A 26,505-nucleotide genomic window follows, 5' to 3' on the forward strand; every position below is an offset into this window, starting at 1 on the left:
TGAAAAATAAATGATGAATAATGATTGCAAGCAGCTTAGTAAGGAAGAAATAGAGGTTAAGTCTTGGTGTAAATACACACACCTCACTGCACAAAACAAAAAAAACAGAAAAAAAAACCCACACACACACTTACAGCGACCTTAAGTGCCACTACACCCATCAAAATCTATGTGTAATGTACACACATCAACATAGCGGTCAAACAGAGAGTCTGTACAATGACAGACAGGTTTTGTCTTCACCTTGGTGCTGTTACAGACTTCTTCCCTTGCTCAAAGATGCGATGTATCCTGTTGGTCTTGGTGAGCAGGGCTGCATAGCTGAAACACATGCCCAAGCCCAAGAAAATCCTCCTGAATGAACACACTCCCACATCCGGTGTCGCGATCATCAGGAACGTAATGGCGTAACACAGGAAGATTCCTGTCAGCAGCACATAGCTCATCTCCCGGCCTGATGCTCGTACGATGGGCGTGTCGTTGTACCGGACAAAAGTGACAATGACGAAGGAGGTGGCGATAATCCCCAACATGGAGATGAAGACAGGTACGATGGCCCAAGGGGAGTGCCACTCCAGCTTGATGATCGGGATGGGAACGCAGCCGGTGCGGTTGGAGTCAGGTCGCATCTCATATGGACACAGCTCACAGGTGAACTCTGAAGCCTGTGGGAGACACAATTTTTGATAATGAGTGTTTACATTTTGTCATTGCCTAGAACAGACTCGATGGAAGACCTTTTAATTTTCTATGGATCGAGCTAATCTCTTCATGGTATGAACCATGAACCTGAACCCCACTGGCCATGCGTGGAGTTATTGAAGCTCATATTTAGGATTTGTCAAAAACTGTCTCCTTAATAAGAAGAAAAGCTCACATTTTACACATTTTTGTACATTTGCTCTTTAGTTCACTTACTTCTTTTTGTCATGCTGCTATACCATTTTCCATTCTGCCAAATCTACAGTAAATGTGTCAACAGGTTATCGATTTTACAAAAGATGCATGTATCTGCAAAATGAGTATCGAATACTCACTCTGACAAGCATCGTCTGCTGCTGTTATGCCTGATATTTTATTTTTCCTTATTTGGTTCGTGAGCAAGGAAATCCTTTGTGCATATACTGGCTCACTCATAGATTTTTCTAACTCAATAAGAAGGATGATGGGCTGCTATATTTTCCCCGATCCTGATATAATTAGCATGGGGGATGTATCTTTATAATGCATGATCACACCCTTTTCCCCTCACCTCCAATTATGTACTTCCATTTGCTATAATAGCATCTGTGGGGTTCTTCCAGCATACATAAATCTAAAATGGGCCGCCTTTGTGGCTTACTTTTTTTGGTTAACTGAAATGAAATGAAACAAAAATCCTGATCACTACACAGGGGGACAGAACTCTACTGTAGAGCAAATAACATGTAAAGACTGACATGTTTATAATGTCAAAGTGGTGTTATTGCAAACACATCTCGAAGCTGATTTATTGTAAATTATGACTGATTCTGGCTTTAATCGTAAAGCAGGTGAAGGAAGTGCAACCAAGGTGAGACTCTTGGTCAAAAGCTACATTTTTAACACGTTTTTTAATGACAAAACTTTTACACATACTGGTTAGGGTGCTCAAGGCAATTTACAAGTCCTTTTTCTTTTTGTTACTCCGCACAAACAAAATAAAAGCTACAGTGAAGAAGCACTGATGCAGGAAGTCAATATCAATTGTTTTCTATAAATTTTCTATGTATTTCTACCAAATCACCCTGGCTTAGATTGCCAGAGGGCAACACCGGAATGTATTACACTGGACTGTTTCTTGTTTGGTATCAAGCTTTGAAAAGGACAGCTTCAACAGTACAGTAAATGTTTTGTAAACATTCACTTAATTATACATGACTGAGTGACAAAAGTGAATTAGGTTTGAGGTGGATTTTACTGTCTCCAACCTGTGAACCATGTAATGAGTCAGAGTCTTTGGACACCATACAATTTGATAGAAAGTCTCCAGTATCAACTTTGGATGAAATGACCAAAATGAAACAAAAGCTGGTTCCTGAAAAAAAAAAAGCAAATGGTCTTCCATACACTGAGTTGTGAAATTTGATCTTCAATTTATGCAAACCTGAACAGTTTAGTGATATAGGGAATGCTATGAATATCGCGTATCAGTCGCAGTGTGTGGGCAGCTTATTTCACTGTTTTGGGTCAAATCCACAGGTCTTGAAGGACGTTTCTCCAGAGGTTTACCTGATAGTGGTATCCCTCACAGCGCTCACAGTGCCAGCAACAGGGCACACCTTTCACCACTTTCTTCCTTTCACCCGCACGGCACGGGATGCTGCATACAGATGCTGGGAGAGATGGGTCACCTGTCCTCCAACGCATGGCCTCCACCTAGACAGTTGGAAAATATATATGAGATTTGTCCACATGGCAAATGTAGATTTTGTTTGTTTTTGTCTCAAGTTCAACAGAATAAACCTAAAATTATTCGTGTGTTCAAGTGGTAAAACAAAACGCCCCACTTTCTTGTGGCATATTATTCAGCACCAAGAGTGGCAGCCATCTGCTCAAGATGACATTACTGAGTGTTAACAGTTCTTAAACACTCAGTTTTCCTGGTACCTGCAAAAAATTATGTCTTCAGGGCAACTTGGAGAGCAATTAGCACAGAGATCCTCTGATCGTTTGCCGGAGCGCTGCCGGGCACAAAACTAACAGCAACTAGTGTGGAAGCCAGCAATCAGACCATAATCAGATCTGGCACAAAAAGGCCATCTGTATTTCCCTCTGTGTGTGCGTGTCTGTGTGTTTGTGTGTGTGCACATGTTCTTCCATGTGTGCATTTTGCTTATTTGTGCTTGTGTCATGCTGGCATTAAAGTGAATCCCCGAGCTTTCCTTATGTCTGGTATGTGTGAGATTGTGTGTGTGTGTGTTTTAATTTGTCGTTATGTGTGCAAGTGTTTGTAATAAACTCTGTCATTACGCGGAGTCCCCGAGGTTCATGTTTTTTGCAGAGGGAGCTGAGTAAAATGGGGCATTACTGTTTTAAGGCGCACAATGTACCAGTCCAACAAAAACTAGTTAGGAGGAAAAACTCATCAGGGACTTGATTTGATCATTGACACACAATATTGGGTTACTGTGCTGCAAATATATCTGTCAGGAGAAATACGCTTACAATAAAAAAGTGTGTTTGTGTGTGTGCAGGAGCCCAAATTAGCATTGTTTGAAACTTTTCAAGTGTTTTTGTTTGGTTTTGTTTGGTGCTGTTTTCCCCACTGTTGAGTGTTTTTGTTCATTATGTATTCATAGACTTACCAATATCTTAACATGCACACAGGTACACCCAACTTATTTTGTTAGAATTACCCTTTTATTACGCACTAGTCAAAACAGCATAGGCCCCGTCATGAACCTCTCTTCAGTTAATTTCTTTGGTGACATAATATGAACCACAATAGGAATCTGATTTAATTATAAACATCAACTCGACTATGTATTTGTGTCCAAATACTGTATGTTCAACCAAACATTTACCTTGAAAAATACCAGCTTGACTTGCATTTAGGTGTCCTCTCTTTATGAACATCCAAACAGTTTGTTGATCATGAAAACTTTCACCTACTGCCACCACTTAAATCTGCCACTGTGCCTTCAAACCCAGCTGGATTTGTAAAACAATCAAATATATCCGTTAATTTGTATACTGTCAAAGTGCCCAATCGTGTGTGTCCTAACTATGTGTTGTCCTTTGTGTTGTTGCAGTCTCTCTCTTGCAGTCAGCCAAGCCGTCCATCAGCCAGGAAGCATTTCGTCTCTATTATTCTTCTCATCTGTCATCTGGCCTTTCTAATGATGTCCTGGGTGGATTTATAACACAGAGCAATCCAGCAATGCTGAAGGAGTTTGTGTACGTACATGTGTTGCAAGCGTGTTGGAAAACCTTTATTAGGAATCACCCCTTGAGATGTACAATCTTGTTTTCGAGGGGGTCCTCAACAACAACAATAATACAATATAAACACAATTAGATAAGACATTCAACAAAAATAACTAGATAATTAAACAAAACCAATTTTGAAAAAACAAACAAAAGAAATAATAAATATCAAATAATAATACAGAAAATAATGAAATCATATTCCAAGCAAACCATAATGGGTCATACTTTAATAGATTATAGAAAATTGAATTTAAGAGCTGTTTTTATGGACATGTACAACTAATCCTATAATAAGAAGACAGGGCATTTTTGAACCAGTGGAAATATGGGATATGGACCAATATTTGGGATCTGGGCCAAATATTTACAGGTAGATCATTCTAATCAGAGGGAGCTTTAAACATAAAGGCTTTCTTAGCTATTGATTTAGAAACTGCAGAAACAGAAAAAAAAAAGAGCTGTATAGAGTGTCTCAATTGATAATTAGAGGAGAAAGGTACCATAAACTGTTTTAAATAGTGAGGGTAAACCAATGTCGCTGTCTTCTTATGATGGTAGAGGGCAAATTAACAGTTTCATACAGTCTACAATGATAAGTTATGAAAATACAGCCAAGAACAAATCTGCAAAGTCTATTATAAACTACATTGAGAGGAAGAAGATTAGTTTTAGAAGCCATCTGGTATACAACATCACCATGATCTAATATTGGTAAAATGGGTTGTAACAAAAAACTAGATTTGGGATTAATAAAAAAAAGGCTAGTTCCAAAAATATGAAATGATAAAGGCTGCTACATATAACTTTGACAAAAACAAAATACAACTTTTTACGACACTAGGCTTCCGCTTTATGGCGGCTGTATATCAACGAAAAACAAGCTTATTCACGGCTAACCATACCAGTGAAACTGCAGGATGTAAACATCCTATCAGTGGTAGTCAAAGTAAGAGAAAAGGAGTAATTCCACCAGTTAATTTCGAAATTCACCACCTACTATATCTCGAAAGAGTGTCCTCATGGTTCATAGTGGGAAATCTCTCCTAGACGTTGTGATGGATAGCTGGCTTCAGCTAGCCAGTAGCTCCAGAAGGAACTTACGCTGGAGAAATCATGGAGGAGTTCATATAAGACATGAAATCGGTTTCAGCAGATTTTTGGTCACTGAATAGTTGCGCTTAACCATCAGCCAACACACTCAGTGTGCATGGATAACGGAGGGAGTACTTTAGTTCAAGATTACTAACTCTTCGTTTGACCTGGTCGAAGGACTGACGTCTCTTTGTGAGGTCAGCGCTATAATCTGGGTGTATGAAGATGCGTTTCCTGTAAGTGTAAATCAGTGGGTGAGAATCTGTGGCGAAGAAAATGAGATTTTAGTGGGCTCCTGCATTAACTTATGTGTTTGTTTGTGTGGAAGTGTGTGAGGCTCAGGGGCATACTCCAGTTTCTGTGCCACCATTTATGTGTGTGTATGTATATTATATATATATATATATATATATATATATATATATATATATATATATATATATATATATATATATATATATATATATATGAATTGAGGAAAAGCCACACATTTGTAAAAATAATGCTCAATTATAGCTTACCTTTGCTTCTGAATATCTCAAACAAATCCAGACCATTAACTGGGGATTTTGAATTCATGGCAGTTGGTCACAGTGATGTTGAACTGTTGAACACTCTGCAGAGGCTTCTGAGGCATTGGTTTATAATGCCTCAGAAGCTTCAATTGACCACTCAAATCAAAATACATTTTAGATTATTAACTACATGGAATGAGCTGGAAACACATCTGCAAAAATACATCTTTTGTATTAAACCTTTTTGAGATTGTAAACATCTTAATCAGTGAAATACCATTATATAATTGGAAATCATTTTTGGCAAGCTCTTCCAATAATGGTTTATTTCCTTTGATCACGTCAAAGTTGGATCTCTATAGATTTTGCCTTGCTTTTACTCTTGCTCATTTGATCATTATTGTTTTGTCTTCTTTGTATGCGGTGGGTTATTATACTAGTTGCTGTGATACAGATGTCAGCATATACTCAGCATATACTGTGTGCAAATGCAATTTTTGTATTTGTGTTTGTGTGCCTGTGTAAAAATCTTACTTTAAGGTGTAGTTTATTGGTCCAGGAGCCTATCACTCTGTACTCTGCAGTAGATCTGTTGGTAATCTGGTATTGGAAGATATCGTATCTTCCTGGAGCATCTCCATTCTCATTAAAAACCACTGGTGTACTGGCACTTCCTGGAACAAAGACAGTAGATATTGGAGAAAGGGTCAACTTGGTCATTTAATATGACACTATTACATTTTGATTTGTACTACAGTGGCTCCATTTTTTATTGATCACCACAGGAATGCCCAGAACTCCTGTAAAAATAAAAAGGACAAAAGTTAAATGATATTTGGTGGCCAAATCTTTGATAAAATACAGGAAGATGTACCCTCTTAGAGCTGCATTTCCTCCGAAGAGAAGAAGAAAGACAGAAAAGTCAGAATGATCATCTTTTTTTGAAATGTTAACGTGGTACCAAAAGAGGTTACAGTGCCCTCGGTGAATGCTGTTGAAATGCTTTTTGAAATACATGATAAGAAAAGGTCAATCTAAGCAGCATAATGACAAACACCACTTGGAATTTCACAGATTTTAGGGAAAAAAAGAAAAATGAAAAAATGTAACAAAATGTGGTATGTAACAAAAGTTAACACAACACTAGACCAGAGTGACTGGCCACTTTTAAACAGGCTAAATTTTACATTTACCTGTTGAAAGACAACACTCACACATTGTTCATTGTACTATTAATATACGATTATCAATGTACTGTTTACTTAAGATACAATATTTATATACGAAATAACACATCATGCCTCTGCAGCAAGGGCAACATACATGAGATACTTTATATATAAATTTAATGATGAAATATTTTCTCAGGCCGAGTGTTCAGTAGCTGTGATAGCAAAGCCGCCATCACCTTTATTCTTTAATCTAGGATGAACCTCCATCTGTGTGTATATGTGTTAGAAGAAGTGTAGTGTGATTAAACATGCACATGCATGGATAAATTTATATGTCCTCTAAGGTTAAGTTTTCTCCCCACCAATAAGGCATAACACAAACTTTTTATCCTTCCCCCACTCTGTCTTACTTGCCTTCTTTATTTTATGAAGCCATACAATCAAATCAAATTGCTGAATCTGCCGTAGCATAAAGGGAATCCAATTACAGTGTACATGTGGAGAAAGCACTACATTATGGAAATTCTACCTGTGTAATATAAGTCATTTATATGGCTGGATGATGCTGAGGATATATAAAAACAGTTACCAGTATGAGTCAAAGCAAGAGAGAAAGAGTGTGCAGATGAAGATTAGAAACTGACAGACAAGGGAGATCATCAGAGAAACAGAGGAGGAAAGAATGCACTTATGCTAGAGGGAGAAAATATCGACAGAAAGAAATTCAAAGAAACAGAAAAAATGTGTGAGATAAAAAAATAAAACTTAACAGTAAAGGAGACAAAAGGAGGAGAGAGACAAGGGTAGCAAAAAAGGATTATAGGACAGAAAGAAAAGTGATTAAGACTAACAGAGAGGAGAACACAAAGACAAAGGCAAAGGAAGGAGAAAACTTAGAGAAAGAAATGTGAAGGTTTTCTCACTGTGACCATAAGTAATGAAACATAAATTTAATGGGTAAAGAGAGAAAACAAGCAAGAATGAGTATGAGTCTTATTAAGAGACAGTAAGAAAAATGAATGGGGGAAGAATTAATTGATAAGAGAGACAAAACTGGAGGTCTCAATCTCTCATTATTACCACAAGTTATGCATGATGTCCATCGCTGCAACAACTGGTGTAATCATGTGTAATCAATTTTCTTGCTCATACACAAAAAAAATCACAAAAACATGCACATCACTTACAGACATGGTCATTAATATTACTAAACTCACTCCCACCAAATCCTTCCAGATCTCCATGTTCTATCCATTGTCTCATCTCCCTCTTTCCGATCCCTCTGTGCTAAATGAGTGCACATTGAACAGAAAATGGATTTTTCTGTTTACCTTACCCGAGTAAGCAGGAATTAGTCAGAGGGACTATTCATACCCATCAGACTGAAAACTACAACCACCAAAACTGCTTTTCTTTCTCATTATCATTTTGTCCTGTTTTCTTCCACCAAAATGTCCATTTTCTTCTGGTGCTTTGGCATACTTTATATCATCATCTCTTCCTTCATCTCTTCTCTTTGGTCTTACGTTTCTTCTTTCCTTACATGTACCGCCCCTAACGTTTTATTTGGTCCCACATTAATTAACTACCTTCTTCCCTTGTTTTATCAATCTGGCTCAATCTGCTGCTTTGTTCCGTTCTCCCCACCCACCACAACATGCTACCTTAATTTCTGTCCATTCCTCTCTTTCTAGCACTTATCAAACAGTGTTTTAGAGAATAAAATGAAATAAAGAAAAATAAAAGGAAAAAATGAACGTAAACAGGGCCAAATAAAAAGAGAGGCAATTAAGCTATTTACCAACTTCATCAAAGATTATAAAATGCAGGGCTCATCAACAAGGACCTGCCCAGGTTGACTGATTTAGTTGAGCTGCTTGATTGGCTGATTTGCCAGCCTGCAGCCAACACCAATAAATAAGTACAAAACAAAAAAGGTTTATTTCTCACCCAGTGATTAGCCTGTCATCTTTTCATCAGTAATTTATTGGCTGACTTTCTTCTAATTTTCCCCTTACACCAATCATGCCTCTTTAGGGATGCAGCAACTAAAACAGTTGTATGGAGCAGAGACATGCTGGCAGGTACTTTAAATTATGCAGAGCAAAAACAGACTTTTTGCTCTGAAAGGCAGCAGTTACCTTGAGGATAAAATGATTATTCAATCTCATAGTATTTGTATTATTTGCTTGTTTAAAAGATACATGGGAAGGCTTACTGGCATAATTAATTTCCATTTGGTTTTTCATTTTTTATTCTTCATAACATTTCTAGAAAAGACTCGACTTGGTTCATTGAGTATGTCTGCAACAGGGGCATATGGAACTTTACAGTTATTTAAAATGCATCTCAAATTAATTATCAATAAATTGTAATACAAGACTTATTCTTTAATTTTTGAAAATATTTAATTACATTTTTATTGTTTGTCTGCTGGGTTAGTTAAAGATAAACATTAGTCCAAGCAGAGAAGTGGGAAAAACCGCAAATGTTAAACGTGTGAATGTGTTAATGTACTCTGGCTGTCCTTGTAAGTCATCAGTATGGGTGACATTCACAGTGACATATCAACACAAAAATTTTCACAACTTCTGCTTTAGTTGGCATGACCATGAAAAATAAGTGATCTACCTGTTGCCCTGGCAACACACCTCCATCTCATCCTGTAATGATACCTATTATGTTCAGTTATTGAAAGGAAGATGCTGCACTGCAAAAAAAATTTCCGCCATAAATTGAAAGTTAGTACTGTATTTATTTTGAAAACTAATTTTTGCTCTAAGGCAAACTATCACACTAGAGTCACACATAGTCTTTCATAGCAGTTAGTGTTTCACCCTTAATTTTTTTAAGTGCATTTTGGTGTACTGTAGGTTTTTTTTGTAATGTAACAGAACAAGAGAACAAGCAACATTGATATACCTATTCAGTGAGGATAGAATAAATTCTTGTGATGCTAATTTCTTCATCGCCTTATCTGCATTCATTTTGCATAACCTACAACCAGCTGACAAGCTCCTAAATGACACAGAAAATGCTGGAAAGGCCAGAGGACAGATGTGTGATTCAGGGAAACAAAAATTAAATCTCTGAGTTCTAGTGTCTTATTTGCGGGAGGTTGGGTGCTCAGATTGGGCTGCTTGAGCGTGGTGAGAATGGCTAATACTTCTGCTTGAAGGCATGGGGAGTGTGTGTGTGTATGTCTCCCTACGTGCAAGCAAACGTTTTCTTGGACTTATTTTAACTTTCCAGGTTTTCTCAAAGCAGCAGCAGCAAGGCATCATAGCAGCACGGGATCTGCTGAAGTGTTGTTGAGCAAGATACTGTTTCCCTGTCCGCCAGAGGTACTGCTCTGTAGCTTCCCCACAGAGTTGGAGGCTTTCCCTTTGGGGATCAAAAATAGAATATCACAAGAAACCTACAATTCTCACAACTTTCTCAAGTTTTGCTAGGCAAACTCACAGGTAATTACTGTTTGATTCAATAATGAAATAGGAGAGAGAGAATAAGGGTGAAATAAGGGTTAAACAGTAATATTGGCACAAGAAAGTAGATGATGAATTTATTTGCTTTGCCACTAAGTTCAAATATATTCAATGTCAGTCACACCCATTTGAATCATGCTAACCCAGGAGAGACCTGAACAGAAGTACAGACAAAACAGAGTGGGGAATATGATAATAAAAGCAAGCAAGACAGCAGAAACGCTTCAACCCTTAGCTAGCTTAAAAGCCACAGAGAGGAAAAAGAGAAAAGGCAGAAAAAGATTAAGGAAAAGTGAGTGACAGAGGAAGATAGAAGTAAAGTAGGAGACTGAGCAGGCCCATCTTTCTGACAGACTGACGCAGAGACACATGGATCTTAAGTACAAGAAGAGAAGGAAAATGAGGTTGAACAAGGGAGAATATGTGTGAATATCACATAGCACGACAGCTGAAAAGACTCCAAACTTTCTTAGTTGGCAGAAAAAGGAAGAAAGCAAGATTTGGAGTGGGCGGGGGGACTAAAGACTGTGTGAGAATATCAATTTTCATAGCCCTTAAAACCTGCCCAGCTGATAGTTAGGGGTGATAGGGGTGAATGAATAGCCTTAGACCTCTCCCTGTTACTTGAACTACAGATACAGAGAGACAAAATAGAAAAAAGAAGAGAAAAAATAGGGATGGATTGATAGAGAAAGAAAACAGTTACAGAGGAAGAAGCAGAAGGGGTTGTTAAAAAAGCCCTCGGCCTTGCCTGATTCACTTTAGAAACACTAAGGATGAATAGCAAGTCTTCATACCAGAAACTAAATGTTTGTGATGGGGAAATGCAAAATCTACACTGCTGCATGCATTAATAAAACATTGGTCTTTGTGTGTGTGTGTGTGTGTGTGTGTGTGTGTGTGTGTGTGTGTGTGTGTGTGTGTGTGTGTGTGTGTGTGAGTGTTCTTAGTTTTTGCCAACAGGCTCCCATCTGTGTGCCATGTATCGATAGCACTAATAGGGGAGAACGACAGAAAAAGGCTCAAACAGACAGTGAAATAAACACAAAAAAGAATAAGAAATGACAGGAGAAAAGTAATAATGAAGCCTGAGCTCATCCCACAAAAACACTGTCATTTTCACAGTGGTCTCCAGTGAAGGAGGTAACTTAAACTGGGCAGCTGGTTAATTCTAATCCTCATTTCTTATTTCTGTACACCTTTCTCCTCCTTCTGAATTTTATATTTCATAAACAGACTATTTTTACAGTCTGTTAGCAGTCCTTCCCAAGCCAGTTTTGACTGCTTGCTGTAAAATTATCCTCCAGGCCAACCCTCCCTCCTTCCATAGCAGCTGTTCCTCCTTCCTCCCCTCTCCTGTTCAAAGCATATTTTGCCTCTCAGTCCCCTCCTCTCACTCTTTACTGCCTAGCCTTGCTTCATCCTACCTCTCTCTATCTATAAAACTACTAATTTTCTCCCTTCCTCTCCTCTGTGCTCTTCCGAAGCACTCTAACTTTCCTACCTCTTTCTGTCAATCCATCCCTCCTTCTAAAATCATCCCCTCAGCTCTCAGCAGCTCTGTTATCACTCTGCCTTGTCTGAGCAGAAAAAAAAAAACAGGCAAGGAGATAGTTTGTCTGAGAGAAACAGAGCAGATAATGGAACGGGCAAAAGAAACAATACATGTTTGAAGAGGATCCCGATCTAAATGGTCCTCAGTATGAATAAGAATGAAACACTTTGGCTAAATAGTGAAAGTGAGATAAAGACTGTAGGAGGCAGGGCTAGAACAAAGGAAAGATTATTGAAAAAGGGTAAAAAGAGAGGATATTTAGCAATAAGACACTGCACGCAGACACACAAACTTATGTAGACCCACTCAAACACACACATGCACAGCACAAGAAAGCTTTGTATGGCAATCTCCAGTAATTTCAGAAAACTAATTTAAGGGGCTTCCATTTGTATCATGATCTGCATTCACTGCAGTCTTAGAGAAAATGAGAAAGAGAGAGAAGTAAAAAAAAAATTTAAAAAGGCGATAAAAGCAGAGAGAGACACTATTAAGTTGATCAAAAGAGACAAAACAGCCTGAATGGGAGATAGAAATACAATTTAGAGAGAATGAAAGCAATGGAGAGGAGAAATTAGCAAATCGAGAAACAAGGAGTTAAATAACCAAAACCAAACCAAACTTGGCAGAAGAAAAGGTGGAGAGATGGGGTGAAAGAGATAGGCTGAGTAGGACTAATAATGATATTACACTGGCCTCAGTCTTCTGAATAAGCCAATGAGATAATGTCGTATATGATATTGAGTATATACTTATTTTCTATACACCTACACTGTTCATTATTCATCAGGAAAAAAGTGGAACCTTGAAAACATCAAAGCAGGAACTGCAAGAACACCTGAAAAAGATCTACCATGACCTGAAGAGGCATGAGCAGATAGTCATCCCACAGGACATCCGACAAACTGAACCTCCTGAATTCAACCTGGACACTGGCCCTCCAAAATGGAAAGAAGTAGAGAATGCAGTCCGGCGAGCAAGAGCAACATCAGCTCCTGGGCCTAATGGAGTACTATAAAAGCTCTACAAAATGCACTCGATGTCATACGCTACGGCTTTGGAGACTCATGAGGATGGCATGGCATAAGCAAGTAATAGGAGTGGCTAAGGGGTGGCGGAGTGCTAATTCTGAAAGAAAAGGATGCATCAGACATTAGCCAATTCCGGCCAATCTACCTTTTGAATGTCAAGGGGGGAAATCTTTTTCAGCATAGTAGCACAGAAGCAGTCCAATTACCTGGAAAGGAACAAGTAAGTTAAAACATCTGTACAGAAAGCAGGATTTCTGGGTTTCTCTGGTTGCTTGGAGCGTACTACTATGACTCGGCACAGGAGATGGGTAGTGGGTAGTGAACGAGTTAAGACTGGGCTGCGTCTTCCACCTATCAGGACATACATGAAAAACATGAAAACACTGACCACTACTACAGCATGCATCAAGGGGCTACTTGGAAAGCTGCAGGAGAACATTATGTGAGTCCAGATGAAAATCAAGCCAAACAAATCTCAAAGCATCTCCATATATAAGGGGGTGCTTAGAGACACAAAGGTCTTCATCAATGGTGACCCAATACAAACAGTGTCCCAGCAGCTTATCGAAAGCTTGGCCAGATGGTACAACTGCAAGCCTCAAGGAAAAAGAGCAGGTGCAGCAACTAAGACAGGACATCGTTAACTGTCTGGAGAACATTGACAAGACCCTGCTGAACGGCAAACTGAAGCTCTGGTGACTACAGTTTGGATTTCTCCCCCAAATAATGTGGCCTCTCACTGTCTATGAGGAGCCAATAACAACCACGGAGAAGAATGTGCGAACTATGTTATAAGTGAAAAAAACGGCTCGGTGTCACACAAGGTCTAAGCAACATCGGCCTCCACAGCAGGGATCCTTGAACTACCTCTCACTAGCCAAATGGCACACTAGCCTAATCGCTAGTGAGAGCCTAATCTTTCCACCTGAGATCGCTTCCACCAAATTTCGGCCAGAGTTGGTACTCTGGTCCTCTTCACTGAAGACAGTTTACATCATAGAGCTCACAGTCCTGTGGGAGGACTCAGTCAAGGAGGTCTATGAGTGTAAGAAAAACGCTCGCACTGGGAGCGGAAGCAAAACAGCATGACTTGTATACCAAAGTCTATATGGTTAATGTGTGATGCAAAGGATTTGTGGCTTTGTCTTCCATCAGACTGCTAAAGGAACAAGTGATCCATGGACAGGCTTGGCAACAGACCATTAGATCAGTCTCAGAGGCAGCTGAAAGAAGCAGCCAGTGGATATGACTCAAGCGGATGGACCCTTGCTGGGCTCCAAGAACATTAACATAACATCAAGAGATCATGAAAACAGAACTTGACCAGGGTTTTTCTATTTTCTTTGTGGGTGGGGGGACATCACATCCTGTTTTTGTTTTTTTTAATTCCATCACTACTAAGTCCTTCCTTACCATTCCATTTTCTCCCCAACCATCCTAAACATATAGCATAATGTATTAAAGCATAAACATAGCATTAGAATTAACAAAGAAGATTCTGTATGTGTGTGTTCGCCTGCACAAGTGTGTTTGTATTATTCTGTCTCTACGGTTGACAGACTCCCATTGTATCCGGTTAGATCTAATCTTTGTCAACAACACATTCCTGACAAAAAAATATATACATTTTGTGTCGAAAAAAAAATAAAAATAAAGCTGCAAAGATATGAGATTTAGTGGTGTCTTCAGATACACAATAACAAATTATCTAACCGGTGTCTCATTTCATCAAACTCAATTCAACTCCAGTTCTGGATTGTTTTTGTGTCTGTGTGGATGCATGTCTGCCCGTCTACTGCATTCATTATGGCTTTCTGTCTGATTGCTTTTATATCTGCCTATTCTTATTATGTTGTCTTATGTAAAATTATATTGAGCCAATGATCCTGTGGCAGAATTTAGCTCACTGCGGTGACAAAAGGTCATATGTAAAACTGAGATGATAATGGTAAAAAGAGGAGTAATAGAAAAGACTATATAGGGGCTATATACACTGCACAAATGAGCCGTCAGTCTGCATGCCAGTATACTGAAAATATATGTTCCAACTTTCTACTATTATAATGCGACTGTTATCTGCCTGTGTGTCTGTCACCATGCTGAAATTTTTCACCAGCCAATCAAGTATACAGCTTCAGCTTCAAGTGGAAATTAATTGCTTCTTGTAGGGGTGTTCACTCTGTGCTACCAGGGCAGACAAGGTGATACCACCTGTACAAGGTTGGATGTTATGTGTATAATCTCCCACTTACTACCTACTGCTTGTAGGTGAGCCGCAGGTAGTAAGTAGGAGATTATGTGCAAGTCTGAGGAGTTATGTTGGTGTTTCTGTGACGAGTGAACGCACAAAAGACATGCATGAAATGTGTATTATTAAAATATCTATAATGTAATATCAGATTGACACCTGATATTATCTGATGTTTGGGTTATTGTAATAATTGGAAATAGTTTGAAGGAATATTTTGACATTTCGGGAAATACTCATATTTGCTTTCGTGGCAAGATCAGTCTCATGTCTGTCCATTAAGTATGAACCTAGAGCAAGGAGACAATCAGCCTAGCTAAGCATAAATACTAGGGAATTGGGAAAGAGCTAGCCTGGCTCTCTCCAAAATTAAAAAATCCCCCTACCAGATAAATGTGCACTATGTAACGTCCTCAAAAAGCTTTACATTTCTGTTTATGTACAGATTAAACATACAAGATACTTACAAGTGCTGGTAGGGCATATTTTTGACTTTCCACCTACTTTTAGTCTTTATGCTAAGCTAAGCTCATTGCCTCCTGTCTCTAGCTCCATACTTAATGCACTGACACTAGAGTGGTATCAATCTTTTCATATAAACCCCCTGCAAGAAAACATAGTCGCCAAGTTTTGTTGTTTTCCCTTTAAATTTGTGTTGTCCCAACCTTAGAGACTGCATTAGAGTTTAGTGACAACGTTTTCTGAGCTTATTTGACCGCTCCAGTCTGCAGCTGTAGTTCCCAGCTCGTTGTCTTGGTTTTGCAAGTTTGTGTGGCTGAGTCACTCAGACTGGCTCTTTCTACAGCCAGGACTATTGTCACTTACTTTGTGTTTCAAAATAGCCAATCACACAATACAGGTGGTGTCACTCAGGTTTTTTGTTCCTCTCCTGCTGTGTCTGCTGTCAGACAACGGCACAATAAGAGCAAAATGATTTAATTGAGGGTTGTAAATGCTATATGCCACCCAAAGCTAACTATTATTTATGAGCTGATTAACTGAGACCCTTGATCATATAACTGTCATACACGTATACTTGATACCTGTACTGTGTGACTGGCTCTATTGAACTCATATTAAGTGAAGACAGAGAGAGGCTTGGAAGTAACCTAAAGCTGGCAAGTGAAAGGGCACCAGCCATCATTGTGCAATGTTTATCATATGAAATTTACAAGTGATATGTTTATAAAACCCAAACTACAGTATCAGACCTAAAATTTCCAAAATATTACACCTCAGTTTGTCGAAAACAACTACTTTCGTAGGGTGAAAGTCAAAAAATGAAGAAAAAAAATTATTTTCAAATGTTCTGTCCTTGTCAATGTTGCCCTGACCCATGAAAGTTTAGTATCTCTGAGTTCCTACTTTTTCAGCCTTTATTCCACTATTTTCCTGTCTCTCAAAATGGATATAGACTTCCATCTCTTCCTTTCTAATGTCATACCTATATACTATAAAATTTGATCCTTCTCATTGTTTTCTTGTAGTTTCTTGCTTCTCAAGGTGATCAAGCTCTTGTAAAGTTTGATTTATACTAGTCAATTTATCCTCTCCATCTCTCACAATTTCTTCTCTTTCTTTTAAAGGTAATTTTACTCAGCTAGTCCTGACATATTGCATTTAACATTTAAATTTTTTTTATTCTTACCATGTACTGAGTTTCTCTCCATTTCTCTTTCCATGCCAATTGGATAGACACTGTGGATGAGGCTTTTGGCTAATAAAGTTTCCTTTTCGCCAGCGCTGTTATTGCTCCAAGCAAAGTTAATCTTTCTTTTATTTCTCCTCCGCAACCCACCACTTCTCACTGTCTTTCGCACTTGCTTTGTCCCTCCTGCCAGCAAGCTCTCTCTTCAAGGTCATAACGGTTGAAGAGGGTGTTTCCATAGCCCACTGTCAATCTTTTTTCTCAATCTATGTTCTCTGATTCCCTCTCCCTTCCACCTATATCGCTGCCTTTTCTCTACTCCATATGTTCATCCCTCCATCTCCCTCCAAGGTCATATATTCCTAGGTAGACTCTCTACTCCCACAACCCTCTGTCTCCTTTGCTCCCCTCTCTCCAAAATCATTAATGCATGGTCAAGTTCATCATCTCCAAAGGAGCTACTGTCCTCTCTCTGAGGTCATTATGAGCAAGTGAGCTTCATCATCCCCCAGCTGGTTAGTCCTCCGTTCTCATTCTCGCATAACCTCAATCCCTCCCTACTTCTGTTCTCCCTAAGGTTGTGCAGCCAGGTATAGAGTTCATCATCTCAAAATCAAGCCGCTCTAATTAGTGCAAGTCAGTTCCCATAGCGGTGGCCATCTTGTTTGCTGGCAGGAGGTATAACCTGGTAATGATAAGATCACAATGAGTGTTTTCTTGCATGACAAAAGCACACACTGTGGAAGACAAAAATTGGCTAATGTCACCCCTTTTCTTTTTTCTCTCTTACTTTGCTCAAAAGCCATATCCAACTCTAATCGGCCTTAACTGCTCAGTCTGAAGAAAGGCATACATGATTACCAGCAGAATCAAATTCTGTGCCTAAAACACACCATATGTTATTTCGTGAATATGGGTGCTTCGAGGTATGCAAACTTTAAAGTCACCCTATTCCGCTCAAATTTATACTTCGCAGTGACAAATGGGCAAGCAAGAACATTATGTTCTCATAATGTTCTATAGTGATCTTGTTTTGAAGTGGTCTTGAAGTGATTTGTGCTTTTGTTTGGGGTTTAACTATCATGGAAGTGTGAGCCTTCTCTTCCTGTATTGCCCCTTTGAGGTGCTTTAAACAGATTTTGTATGTTGTTTGTTATGTATTGTTAACTCACGGTTGAACCAGCAAAGTGGTGCAAAGATGGCAATATGTGCCCGGACACAGAGCTACTCTCAAAGATCAATCACAAGATTTTTTTTTAAAAACTACACTCATGATAAAACTTACTTGTATTTAATTTTCATTTGTGGGCAAATAAAGAGACCATGAAGGAGATTATGTAACTTGTTTTCATTGCAATATTAACTTAGTTCTATTTTAGTTTGAAGAATAACTAAAAATGTGGCTTTTAATGACCAAAAAGACCAACCAAGTGACGAGGCCCTTCTTCCAAAATAACCTAATCTTCTTGTAAATTTAAAATCTAAACATGACACTCAGATCCTAAACAGACATAAAAAAGGGAAAAGGCTTAAGAAAACAGGTGCAAACTGCAGTCTTCAGATGATGAGTCAACTCGTTCAGGGAGTAGGAGCGATAGGAGAAAGAACACATGAGCAGTTGGGGTTGGGTCAAGAATGTCCTTGTGTCTTTGGACATTGGGTGTAATCAAGCAGGTGATTCAACAAATAGAATTAGATCATTCCATCTTTTTATCAACATTAACTGCTGATTGCTCTGTCCACTGATGCTTAACATTATACTCACTTGGTTAAATGTCTCCCTCTCTTTCTCTTTAGTAACAATCCTATATAGACATGGACAGTTCAGACTTATGCAAAGATTTGATTAAAACTAATGAAGAATGTCTTACATTATTTTTCTGATGACACACACAATTAAAGTAAGTAAAACAATGCAATTGTAAGCTTTGGACAAAGCTTGAAAGTAGACCTTGAGTCAAGATTTCTATGTCAAACAGTGAAATTAAGTCTTACTTTAGTTTTAGATTCCTTCAGATAACCTTGCTCTCTGTGTGTGTGCATGCGTGTGTGCGTGTACTTGTACTTCTATCTTTGTGAGGACCAGAAATAAACTTTACAGAGTGAGGACCTTTTGGGAAACTGAGGACATTTTGGCTGGTCCTCACTTTCTGGCAAACCTTCAAAGGCTGTTTAGGGGTTAAGATTTGGTTTTAGGGTATAGGTTAGAAATAGGTTAGGGTTAGGGTAAGGGTTTGGGTTAGGCATTTAGTTGTGATGGCTGAGGTTATGGCAAGGTGCTAGGGAATGTATTATATCAATGAATGTCCTCACAAAGATAGGAGTGTAAGTTTGTGTGGGTGTGTATTGGTGACTAAGATTTTCTGCATGGTTTTTATGTGCATGAATGGGTGTGTTTGCCTGAATAAGCCAATAAACTTACCGGCAAATAAAACCTGGACAGTGTGGTGTGTCATTGCAGCTCCAGGGTTTGTTTCTTTATTGTTTGTCTCACTTGGTCTGCACTGCACCAGCCTCTGTTTGTTTGTTTATGTGTGTGTGTGTGTGTACGTGTGTGTGTGTGTGTGTGTGTGTGTGTGTGTGTGTGTGTGTGTGTGTGTGTGTGTGTGTGTGTGTGTGTGTGTGTGTGTGTGTCATGTTTCTGGGGTACTTCTAGTAGATGGTTTTAAGGTAAGCAATTATTTCGTATATTTGCTGTGTAATTTTACTAACAACAGAAATATGGTAAAATAACTACACATGTTTAAATATGATTTCAAACCTCTGTTTGTATACAATACTTAATGCTAAATGATACTCCTGCAGGGCAGACGTATTTTATTGTCATGGGGGACTATTATTATTATTAAACCTTTCTAACAAGGAGGCCATCCTACCAGATGTGAAAGATGATATTTTAATGATTAATCAAAGATTTTCAACTTAGTAGGAACCTTACATGAGGAAAATGAAGTCTCGGGGATAATCATCTTATTTGAGGGGGCATTAACCTCAAGCTCCAACAGGAGAACGCTTCCTAATTAGTTTGTTTTCTTCTCATCTTGCTTTTCTGCACCTCTCTTTCCTTTTCTGTCAGTCTTGCCTGTTGGCTTCATCTTTTAAGTTACCTCAGCTCAGTACAGATACCAACAGGAGAACAATCACTCCCCTAACAATTCGAACTCATCCCCCTCCTCTCCCTATGTCTTGTTCTCTCATGCAGCTGCTCAAAAGGCGAATTGGTATGGATCCAGAGAGAGCACAGAGAATCCATGCTCCAGCAACTTTAACTTATTCTCTCCCTCTCCATTTATGTGCCACAAACATACAGAGAGAGATAGAGCTACCCTCCATCTTTGCCCCTTTTGTTCTTTAGTGATATCAATGTCATGTCGACCCTAAACAAATCAATAACAAAACTTCTAGAAAACACAAATATCGCCAGGTATTTACACATAAACACAGACAAAATAGGGTGCTTAAATTCTTTAAATCTTGCAGCTTTCTGTTGATGTGCACAACACAGCAAACCCCATCATTCTACTTCTGACCCTCAGACAGATACAGCAGAGACTCAGGCCTTTGAAACATTGAAGAACAAAGAAACAAAGTGCCCAAGTGAAGGTTTCTTAGAACACCTTATAAGATATTTCATCTGAACTCGTAAACAATCACTATGATCAGCAAATGAGCTCAGCAAGTAAACACTATCATTTGCAGGCAACCATGTTGTGCACAAAACCACAACCTTTTTATTTTTTATTTTTTTATTTATTTACACGTTTCCAAAAAGTCAAAGAGAAACTGACTGTTCTCTGCGGGAAGAGACCCAGGAGGGACCCACCTTTGCTTCTAGGGGAGGAAAGAGGATTCTGGAAAAATCCAACTGATGGATACAGATATTAGACTTTTCCAGATTTACTGCAACTGTTGTTTAACGAGTATGAACCAGTGTCGAGGCATCAGAAAGTGCATTTTTCAGTAAGACAGAAGTGGAAGAAATATAGCGATACGGTTCTTATATATCAGTGATGGAGCAGTACACTGTCTGAACACTTTGTTAAATTCCCTCTCTTCTGGCTAATTCATTGCCTCCACCTATTCATTAATTCCTTGACTGTGCATCAGAGTTCAAGGCCCAATCCAGAGTTTTACCATGTTTCAGCCAATCTGATATATTTGATTTGAATATTCTGCCACGTGTGATGCATTTACGTGCAGGTGGGAAGTCCAAAAATCTCAAACTTATCGTAAGTACTGGCCTCCTCTTTATTCCCACATTCTTCCCTTATCTTTCCTTTAGTCTCAGGGAGTATTGTATGTGGAGTGTACTATTATTTATTCATATGTTAGTTATTTTAAGTCTTGATCAGTAAATTATGCATCTATAGAGATCTGAAACTTTGTGGATGTGATGCAGACAGACACCATAAAAGGCAAACAGTTACATATGCATTACAATACAATTCTGGTCTTTACTGTAAGGATGCTTTTATCAAGAACTTTGTGTAGAGCAATCTGAGGCAGGTGCCTGCTCGATAACTTGCACATCACATTGGTATTGCCATATCGTTTTAGCTTTATCTAAACTAGTTTTTCAATTTCTCTCAAAATAGTGCTATGGACAGCTGCAGTAAATAGGAAGGGTTCCAGTGACTCATCAGGGTATAAAGTTTGTGACCTTGTGGTTACAGAATGATTTCTCTGCCCTCTTGGCAAGCAATAACAGAGAAGCACACCTGAGCACGAACTCGCTGTTGCAGTATGAAAGAGCAATCAGTGCCTGCCTTTGACACATTAAGGGATGACACAGAGAGAAAGCACAGGAAACAACAAACACAGACACATTCATGCAATTTCAGTCTTACCTCTGGAACTCAATCAGACAAGCATTTCTGCAATCTTTACAATATGATTCCCTTTCTGTATTTTTATGTTTCCCTACTCCCCAAACAGTCAGGCATTATGTATTCCACACAATACTTGACAGAGGAAAACAGGAAATGAAAAGGCAGACAGAGAAGCAGTTAGGACCGCATCAAGTGGAAAAAGGGATTAACGAGAGAATATTAAAATTAGGTGTCTGATATAATTTAGGTAGTAAATATTTTTCACCCACTTAAATTTGTCAGCAGTCGAGGAAGTCATGGAGAGGGGGGGGAAATGAAAGATTGAGTACTACAGGTTCAAAGTGGTACAAGACCAAATCACCATCTGCAATAAGTAAAATACAAACAGATACGATATTTGGGAGAAGCAGCAAGTTTAACTTAATATTGAAGGTGAAATGCAACATGACATGTTTTTATGATTAGGATTAGACAAATGAGAAGAGGAGATGGGCTTAGCATTGTTTAAGTATGAGATGAATGAGTCAAGTCAGGGTGGATAAACACTACAGGATTACTGTACAGTGTCTAAGCATTTTGTAGACTCTAATTTGTCCCCTTTAACTTTTGTGCTGCAGGAATAAACCACATTGTTGACTTGAATGGTTGTAAGAATTTAGCAATATCACATTATATTCTCCATTATAAAGTAAAAGGCAGTTGCTAGACACCGTGATATAAATATGAACCTGCAAACAGACAGATTTGCTGTACAAAATCTAAAAAAATCTTACTGTGCTTCTTCCTCCTTTAGTTAAATTACAGTGGTTTAATGTTTTTCAGCTCTATGCTCTGTCTAGAAGGACTGAAGTCAGCTGAAGAGAAGCTGTGTGTCTGCGTAAGTATACATGGATGTTTGCAGGCATCCACAGTCTCTTTCTCTACACATTTTAATGATTGTGTCAGTATATCAACATTAGAATGCATTTACGTAGAAAAGGTTCATTGCAAAATGAAATTTTCTGCATTTTTATATCAAAAAGCAACACTTTTATCCATCAAGGTAACTTGAACCCATGGTTAAAGAGTAACAACTACGGATTGAAATCAACATGTTGGCATCTAGTAAGTGCAGTGTAAGTCTCACCATTGAAGTTGACAGCACGAATGTGGCTGAGCAGCTCTTTGCCGTCAATGTTATTGGCCATGCGCGGGCAGAGGCCTGGGTAGCCGTAGCAGAGTTCCCGGTGCATGCGGTGCAAAGCGTGGGCCATGGCGTACACAGCATCCATCACAAACTGAACCTTCCCCTCTTGTTCGTAACTGGAATCCCGACCAACTTTTTCTAAACCTGGCAGAGGAAAAAGAAGAAGTGCTTAGAGGGGAAAAGAAGGTAACAGCTCAGCTATGTTCTAGTACTGTGTACCATATGCATCATATAAAGGTCGGGAATTTAAACAATCAAGCAAGGGCAGAAAAAAATAGATGTGTATGGTAGAGAAGAATGGACAGCAGAGGAGAGTAGGTAAGAGTTTGGCTCAGGTAGAGGTGAAATAAGAGACAAGAGGAAGCCAAAAAGTGACAAATAAAAAAGAAAAATTGTGTATAAGTAAATAAATAAATAAAAACTTCAAGGGGTATAAAGAGAAAAAAAAGAGAGATGACAACGCTGAAAAAGAACTTTGTGCAAGACAGGAAGACCATCAGACAGGTAGCCGGGTACTCAGCCTGACGATGACAAATAACTCGTTTCAATCCATTCTCGCCCTGGTAGCAAGGTTATAGAGGGAAGAACAACATGTTCCATCTTTACATCTTCTGAAGCACTGATAATGGCATTTCCTTGTATGAGAGAAAGGTAAGAAAGTGTTCAGAACAGACAAAATAGACTTTGTCCTCTTTCTGTCTCATGTCACAGGGCTGTGTGTTGAGGACTATTTGTCTGGTGCAGTTGTATTGTATAATTTGACCACACATACAATGTTAATTTCATTACTTCTCAAAAAGTACTTGAAAAAATTCAGATGCTCTCTGGTGGGTCTCCCTAGTGTTTTTTTATAAGCTTTATATAAAGCTGTGTGGCTTATCTTATGACTGCTGTGTAATTGCTGCAGGGTATATATTTAAGTTCATCAAGTGGCTATGAAACAAAAATGGGTGGTTTATTTGCATTTGGCCTTCATGCTTGTGCGTATGCATAGTACACATGCATGCATACACACAAAGACCCAATCCCCGTCTTCCTCTGACACACACATGCACCCATAAACACACTTATACTGCATCAACGCGCAAATAACATCCCAAATGCAATTTACTAAGAGGGCTTTATGTGACGACTGTATAGCATAACGAGCTAATGAAAAAACAACAGAGTGAAACTAAAACCTCTTTGATGCATTAAGATGGAAATCAGCAATTGATTATGACATTCATGTCCTCTGTTTTTCATCAAGAAGTTCAAGGAGTGGAACCACACAAGGGGTCCTAACATCTTAAATTCATTACTTTACATTACTCTTGCCTATATTTCTTTAACTATCTCCTTCCTTTTGTAATTTATTTTATCTCATTGTGCTATCCTTATCTTTTATGTTTTCCTCTCCTTATGTATCCCTCTCGTTCCCCATCTCTTCTCCACTCTACTTCTTACCTTCACCCCTCATTCTCTCATATATCCTCTGTCTCGTTCTCTTCCCTACTGCCACTTCTTTGGCTTTATTCACCCATTTCTTACAAGTAGCAGTCACCTTCAGGCAACTCAAACTGAATCAAAAGACATCTGGGCTGAGATGAATTAACAAGATCAGAGGCCCCCTTCAATCAATATGAACATTTATAAGAAATTAATAGGGTCCTGAGAATGAAACCCAATCCACAGTTATAGAAAGCTCTTAGGTGCTTTGTGTACATGTCTGTATTTATGTGTAGCATAGTCTCCATGCTATGTGGTCCAACTGAGCAGCTAATCACAATGTTGGACTAATAATGGAACTCATCTCCTTTGGAAGGTCCCTGGATAACAGAGCTGCATTGACATCATACAGTATTGATTTCATGAACACAGGCAAGGTGGTGATCCAACAGGCCATGGTGTGAACAAAATATATATGGGAAAAACCACCTGCTTGCTAAGGCAACACACTGAGACTGAGGGTCAAAAATCTATTGAGTTGTTTCCTAGCAACGGGCCTGAAAATAACAACTTGTTGCTCACCAGAGTTGGCCAACATGCTGTTTGGTGTGTCACTGCCTTTAATTTGACATTTCATTAGAAACGGTGCACAAATGACAGTAACCTTTATTTATCCAGAGAGGCATGCACCTTTTGGCCAACAACCCGCTCAACATTCATAAGTACGCATATTTACACCTCAGTAGTCACTGAAAGATGAGAGTGCTTTTCTCGTTAGCTTCTGAAATACTGGCCACAAGCCCAGTTTTCTAACCTCACAGCCAAATCTATATTTAATTGTCTTTACTTCCTGCCAGTTACCAACAAATTGTATAGTGTAAAATAACCTCTGCATTTTTTTTTAGGTGCTCATGAATGTCGTTTTTTTACTCGGATTTCGAAATGCAGTTTGTCTTCTCTCTAAAAGCATATTTTAAACTACAACATTTTCATGGTGTCAGGCTAATACATGTCTAACAATACTACTGAGGCCTAAAAGTTTTTTAAAGGTTTAAAAGTCTTGCCATGCCCTGGGGTTACTCTGGTAACAGCCTCAGTAATGTGATTGATGCTTCTAAGCCCCGTCAAAACAGTGTGTGCAGCAGGGTGAGGTGAACATTCTACTCGACCAACTGCTGTGTCTAGTGGAAACAAAAACCAATACAGAAGTGCAGCAAGGGGAAGATGATGCAACTAAGTGACTGGCTAAGTGCCTTGATGGATCCAATTGGGAGTCAATTTACTGCTTTTGTCACTCATCTCTAGGCAACCGACACCCAATGCAATGAATATAGATTTAACATTAAACAAAGAGTTCATGGAAGTCAACACTCGGATGTGTTCCAGCACTTTAATCTATGCAGAGCACCGATTCAAATAGTACAGATCTACCATATAAGCTACAGGCTGAAATAACTCAGTTGTGTTTCATGTGGATCAAAGTATTCAAACATAATTTGATGCTTCTCAGTGTGAAATTCCTTCATTCACTGCAAGCAAGTTGTTACAAGAATTTATTTTTGGGAATTAACAATAGCCTCTTTTAACTCCATCTCTATGGCATGTTATGTTGCTATTGCAGTTTTCAAATTTGCATATGTGCTATGCGAAGGCAAGCAAGTCCAGTTGCCTTTGCATAGCACTTACAGTTAAACTGGACCATACAAATGTTCATTACTGTTCTGATTTACAGATTTATATGTTATAATGTTTATATTTATCTTCATTTTTGTGTAAATCCTTGTTCTATTTGTATCATGTATTCCCTTTTTTAAAGAGTAACTTCTTTGATGATCTCCCATGGTTAAATTTATCACCTTGCTGCAGTGATGTACATGTGTACTCCAGGACTCTTTGACATCACTGCCTGGCGTGGCTACAGGTGCAGCAAAGCACACAGGTGAGACAGGCTTGAAACGAGAGAGAACAGTTAAACTCTGTTTTTTCAATCCATTATTAAGTTTCTATATGAACGTTAGAATATACTCATGGATGGCAAACAAAGAAAACAGAAAACTAAGAATTTCATTGCACAGTAGATGTTGTTTCTCTATGCATAAGACATATGACGTCGGAGTAATTATATTTAGAATGAAAAGACTTGTGTTTGGCTTTGATTATCCTTGGTGTGCTCAGCCAATTAGAAATCAAATCTGTAACAATTTATTTTATAAACACCTTTTTGCAATATCAGTTGTTTTGCCTAAAGTAAGATCACATGTGGTCTGCTTTCTCTACTGGGACTCTTTAACCTCTAATATGAACGTTCACAAAGGAAAGCCAACTAACTTTACTATGAATATGGCCGTATGGCTTATGTCATAAC

At 38.7% G+C, this 26,505-nt stretch overlaps 1 protein-coding gene across 4 annotated transcripts in view; it reads right to left on the reverse strand.

Moving 5' to 3' along the window:
• Window positions 1-26,505, reverse strand: part of grm8a (glutamate receptor, metabotropic 8a) — a 225,922-nt gene that overhangs the window by 21,998 nt on the left and 177,419 nt on the right. For 3 of the 4 annotated variants that reach the window (XM_040146236.1, XM_040146245.1, XM_040146264.1), the window contains 4 exons: window positions 22,653-22,856; window positions 6,093-6,232; window positions 2,251-2,397; window positions 244-665 (listed from right to left, as the gene is read on the reverse strand). In XM_040146236.1, the coding sequence (XP_040002170.1) occupies window positions 244-665; window positions 2,251-2,397; window positions 6,093-6,232; window positions 22,653-22,856 (913 nt within the window). The remainder of the gene's footprint in view (window positions 1-243; window positions 666-2,250; window positions 2,398-6,092; window positions 6,233-22,652; window positions 22,857-26,505) is intronic. The other variant, XM_040146254.1, reaches the window with a different exon arrangement.

The sequence above is a fragment of the Xiphias gladius genome, chromosome 2 (genome assembly GCF_016859285.1).
Source record: "Xiphias gladius isolate SHS-SW01 ecotype Sanya breed wild chromosome 2, ASM1685928v1, whole genome shotgun sequence".
Lineage (NCBI taxonomy): Eukaryota > Metazoa > Chordata > Actinopteri > Istiophoriformes > Xiphiidae > Xiphias > Xiphias gladius.